This window comes from Argentina silus, assembly GCF_951799395.1.
Source record: "Argentina silus genome assembly, chromosome: 3".
Taxonomy (NCBI): domain Eukaryota; kingdom Metazoa; phylum Chordata; class Actinopteri; order Argentiniformes; family Argentinidae; genus Argentina; species Argentina silus.
In genome coordinates, this window is record NC_139657.1 from 17,019,701 (window position 1) to 17,024,307 (window position 4,607).

At 40.8% G+C, this 4,607-nt stretch overlaps 1 protein-coding gene across 1 annotated transcript in view; it reads right to left on the reverse strand.

The window, feature by feature from the left end:
* Positions 1-2,891, reverse strand: part of ntrk3a (neurotrophic tyrosine kinase, receptor, type 3a) — a gene marked incomplete at both ends in the record, with an annotated part of 139,145 nt that extends 136,254 nt beyond the window's left edge. Inside the window, one exon of the mRNA XM_083665589.1 lies at positions 2,653-2,891. Coding sequence (XP_083521715.1) covers positions 2,653-2,891 — 239 coding nt within the window. The remainder of the gene's footprint in view (positions 1-2,652) is intronic.
* Between the last annotated feature and the right edge of the window lie 1,716 nt (positions 2,892-4,607).

The window sequence follows — 4,607 nt, forward strand, 5'->3', positions numbered from 1 at the left end:
TCCTCCTCTTCAAACACACTTGTGGTTTCACTGAATTGAAAATGCCCGTAAGGATTATACCTCTTTCAAACATGTTCTGGACGCCAGAGCATTCAGCACCTCATTACCAGTAAGCCTAACAGTGATGGAGAAAGCCAGAACACTCCAAACAATGTGCCATAACCATAAGTTCACACATGCCATATACACTGATGTGATCCAAAGTGAATCACTGGGGCCTATATTAATGCAACATCTCAAGTCTTGTCTCTTGATATCTAGTGAAGGACAAATCATAGAAAGGCCATGGTACTGTAGGTAATGAACTAGTCTGATGATTCAATCATAGCCTTCAAAATATCTCTTCTATGGTTTCTTATAACAGCCTTGCTTCTGTGAATGGTTTCTATAAAGTGGAGGAAGTTGCAGCGCCATAAGTTAATTGGGGTCAGGAAACTAACATGCCAGGGGAAATCTACATTGGTAGGGCTGGCCTTTTTAACAATGATACCGTCCAGTTTCTGTTACATAACTCTTGACAGTGATTCATGGTTAGCACTAGAACCTAAAAGAACCAACACAAATCACCCAAGCTTGCATTTGAGTGTTATGATTAAGGCCTAATCTTTACAATTCGTTAAATGGAATACATTATGACGTATAGACGAAAGACGAAAGGACGTCAGTCTCAAGGTGCTTCTCAATTCAAAGTCCTGCCTCCAGGACAGCAGATTCATTTGAACGGCTACATGGCCCGCTCCCACGTTAGTGTGCGGGAGCTGTCCAGTGATAGGGGGTGCTGACTGACTCCAACATAGCCTATACTCACAGTAGCAAGCATGTGCAATGCGGTTCTATGCACAGCGCTCAACAAAGATCCCGTAGTAACGGACAAAGAATAGGTCTAACATTCTGATTCTAGAACAATCTCCCCCTGTATTCTATTAATACAAAAGGACGCGCCAATATTAATGATCAAGAGCTCTCTCAATCCATTTCTGTAAAGAACAACCAGCATCCCCTCTAGTGGCCTAGGTGAGAGACAGAGGACAAAGCGCGCTGAAATGAGTATACCAGAAAAACAGGACAACTACAAAGACAGTAAGCTTATGTATTATAGAAAAATCAAGGTGACATAGGATTAGATGGTCATAATTTTGCGTGGCTATGAAACGTATGATCTGGCCTGTAGGCCCACATGTTGGCTACTTAAGCACACCAGGCAAATCATTACACTTCTCAGACTATGGAAATTGAGTGGATTCAGTGCAAAACAGAGAGGTTGTCATGACACCCTCGTTCTTGGCAATTGTCAATAAAGCATCGCCAATGAATTGGGGTTTTGTTTCACCAAAATAATCTCTTAAGGGTGCAATGTTACGCCTGGGATCCAATATCACTTTTTCAGTAATGGGTATTGATAATCTCGTTCCTTTATCTCGGGTGGTAACCTTGTTTTAATTTCGAATCATGTCGACGTGAATGCAAGCGGGTGCAATCTAAATTCACCGTGCTGTGAGTGAGAGCGCTAAATGGCTTACAATTCTAGCCGTGAGGGGAACGGTGCCTTGCGGGAGACGGTTTCTCCAGCCTTGGAGAGGAAAGTATGTCATCAGTGTCCATGCTCTATTTTTTTTACCAAGACATTACTTATAGAGTCCAAACATACTTTCCATCGAGAATCGAAAAGAGGGGAAACCTTTTGGCTAGCACACTTTACTTCACATGACAGGCTGGACATCGGTTTTCATGCGTGTGCGTAATCAGAATATCGAGTGAGTGACAGCAAGCCATAGGTTACCATCAAATCACAGTGGATACTACAAGAGATCTGATTTCACAAACTTGACTGTCAACCTAATCGAACGAAAACTCAAGGTTATTAAACCAAAACCGAGAAGCAAACGACGCATAATATAGAATAACGCCTTATCAATACAAAAATAAAACTGTAATGCATGATAATTCGGGTTTTTTAAAGTGGAGATTGATTGCTGGTTGAAAAAAAAATGTGTTTAATTATTTCAGTAAGCGAAGCACAAGGTAACCAGCCAACGTTAGATACAAATTATTCTGAGAATCCCTGACATGAATACAAAGCAGCTTCAATAAAAAAATAAAAAAAACTATCTGAAGCAGAGGAGCCTCTCCAGAGATGTGATTAGATTTGGATGTATTTCATCAAGTGCTTTACGGATATTGCTTCTTGTGGGAATATGTCTAGCCTTTGATTTCTTTAAGCTAGCCCCGCATAAATGCAGGTTTTCAGAAAGAGGTAGGACATAGATTAATTTGAAGTAGCTGGAAGATTGCGGGGTTTGGTGCTTTGAGGCCAATGCACCAACAGGTCTATTTGTTCAAGAGCATATCATATTCACACCGCATTCTAACGAATAAATGCCTCGCAAAGGCTTACAGTGTGGCTGAAATAACTGTATGGAATGGTTCATTTTGAGGGAAAATGATAGGCCTAAAGTGTATAGGCCTACAGTAGGGAACTATTTAGACTCCGCTCAATGTCTGACTTTAGCTGGACACAGGTTTGCATTCTAAACGTATAACGTAGGCGTATAGCACCTGTGCGAATAACTGGGATGTATAAAACATAGATAGTTTGGATACACACACTCACGGACTCAACATATGAGAGACACCACTATTGGGCACACTTACATTGAAGTGATGTTCTTGAAAAAATCTTCGATGCTGTTATTTCCATTGCTCCCAGTGTCTTGCAGTGCGAGCAGGGGAAAGAATCTCCCATTGTCAGACTTATTGCAATAGATCTCGGTTGTAGAGCAACTGCATGTCGTCGGGCAGTCCAGCATAGAGCTCAAGTAGTCCTGAAAGATGCTCAAAAGAAACAATACCCTCCACCAGCAAATTCGTGGCGGAATGAAAAATAAATCCATGATTCAAAGTTTTGGGATAAATATCCTTCTGCGTTTTTGAATGAGTCCGCCTGACTATGCCGATTGTGTAGTGTGTGCGCGCGGGCGTGTGAATATGTGTAGGTATGTCAAATTGATACGAATGGGGTAATGTCCATCTAGTTCAAGAGACGAGGGCGAGGAAACGGAAAAAATACTCCGTTAGAGAAGAAAATGTTCGAAAATCAGTAGTCCAGGTTTCTCCTCCTCACTAGACTGCATGGTAGAGGTTACCCTGTATTCATGCTGCCGTTAGCCGCTTAGTTCCAGGTTGTTCTGTTCTACCACCACAGCTCCAAGACTCCGAGGGGATAGCGTTGAAACAGTGGCAGGAGACGGGAGAGAGAGGGCGAACTCCTCCATGCTCCAAGCATCAAGTCCCACCTACTGGGCAGAATAAAAATTGACACACCTGCTGCAACACAGCATACTGCTCAAATCAGATAACGTCAGCCTTACAATATTGATATGTGGTTATCAATTTAGCCTGCAAATTCTGCGTCCAGGGCAAATCAATTAATATTTTTTTTACTGGGCTACGACTTAGGTTCATCAACTATTCAACTCCCTGTCAGCGCATAAGAAAAATACTGGAAATCTAAGTTTCAGTCAAGGCACTCCTCGTGTCGGCTATCTGACCCAATTCTAGGTCTGGAACTTCTCACCTTTCTGAACACACCCCTGGTCTTGCGGTGCAGTGAAGAGCTGCACCTCATCCTCCATGACCCCCACTACCTTACTACTCCAGTCTGAGGAACACTTGTGTGGAAAGTAACAAATAAACTACTATTTGAGTATTTTTTTAAGTCTGTAATTTTACTTTTATATGAGTATTTTTTGAATAAAGTTTTCTTCTTCTCTACTTTTGTTTAATCATCCTTTACAAAGTTAAAGTAGATTCATAGCAGAATCATAAGCATCATTAGCCAGCCTCTGTTTTTTTTGCGCCTAAACGGGCCAATCAAATCAAACTGTGTACAAAATACGAACGGTCATAAGATTTCATATCGGTGATGATGAATTACAATAATCAAGGCACTTTTTATTTTGAAAGTAATACAAATTACTTTTACTTAGTTTACTGAGTAATTTTTAATAAGCTACTTTTTGACTCGTACTTGAGTTGTTTCCTAGACTTCTGCTTGAGTAGGATATGTCAGTGCTCTTTCCACCTCTGCTTGTTAGCTGGGGGGAAACAAGACCAAGCCAACAAAACCCAGCTGAGGCTGATTAGATGAGTGTGTGTTGCATTTCAAATTAGCTAGTTATAAGTGTAGCAGTTCAGAGAGCACATGGTGAACTGTATCGCTGGGTCCTTCTTTATGTACAGTAAGTTATTATTGGTCCTTTCTGTAAGTTATTATTGTTTGGGTAAAGCCCAATAGGTTGCATTGATGTGAGAATTCAAAATGGCCTTACTTTAAAATGTGTCCTAAAACCAGTGGTAGTAGTAGCTGTAGTCACTATAACACTGCAGATGGGCATTTCAATCAAATGGTTCTAGCACAAAAGCTGAATAAATTGATGAAACTATGGAATCACCAATAGGCGGACATTATGTCAAAAAAAATATACAACTGAAATAATTGTGGAGGCAACAGCCCCTGTTTTTATATTTGCTTCTGTTTTAGGATGTGTATAGTCTGTATGAATTTTGTGAAAATGACATGTGTCTGTGCACATTCCTTAAGCTGACAG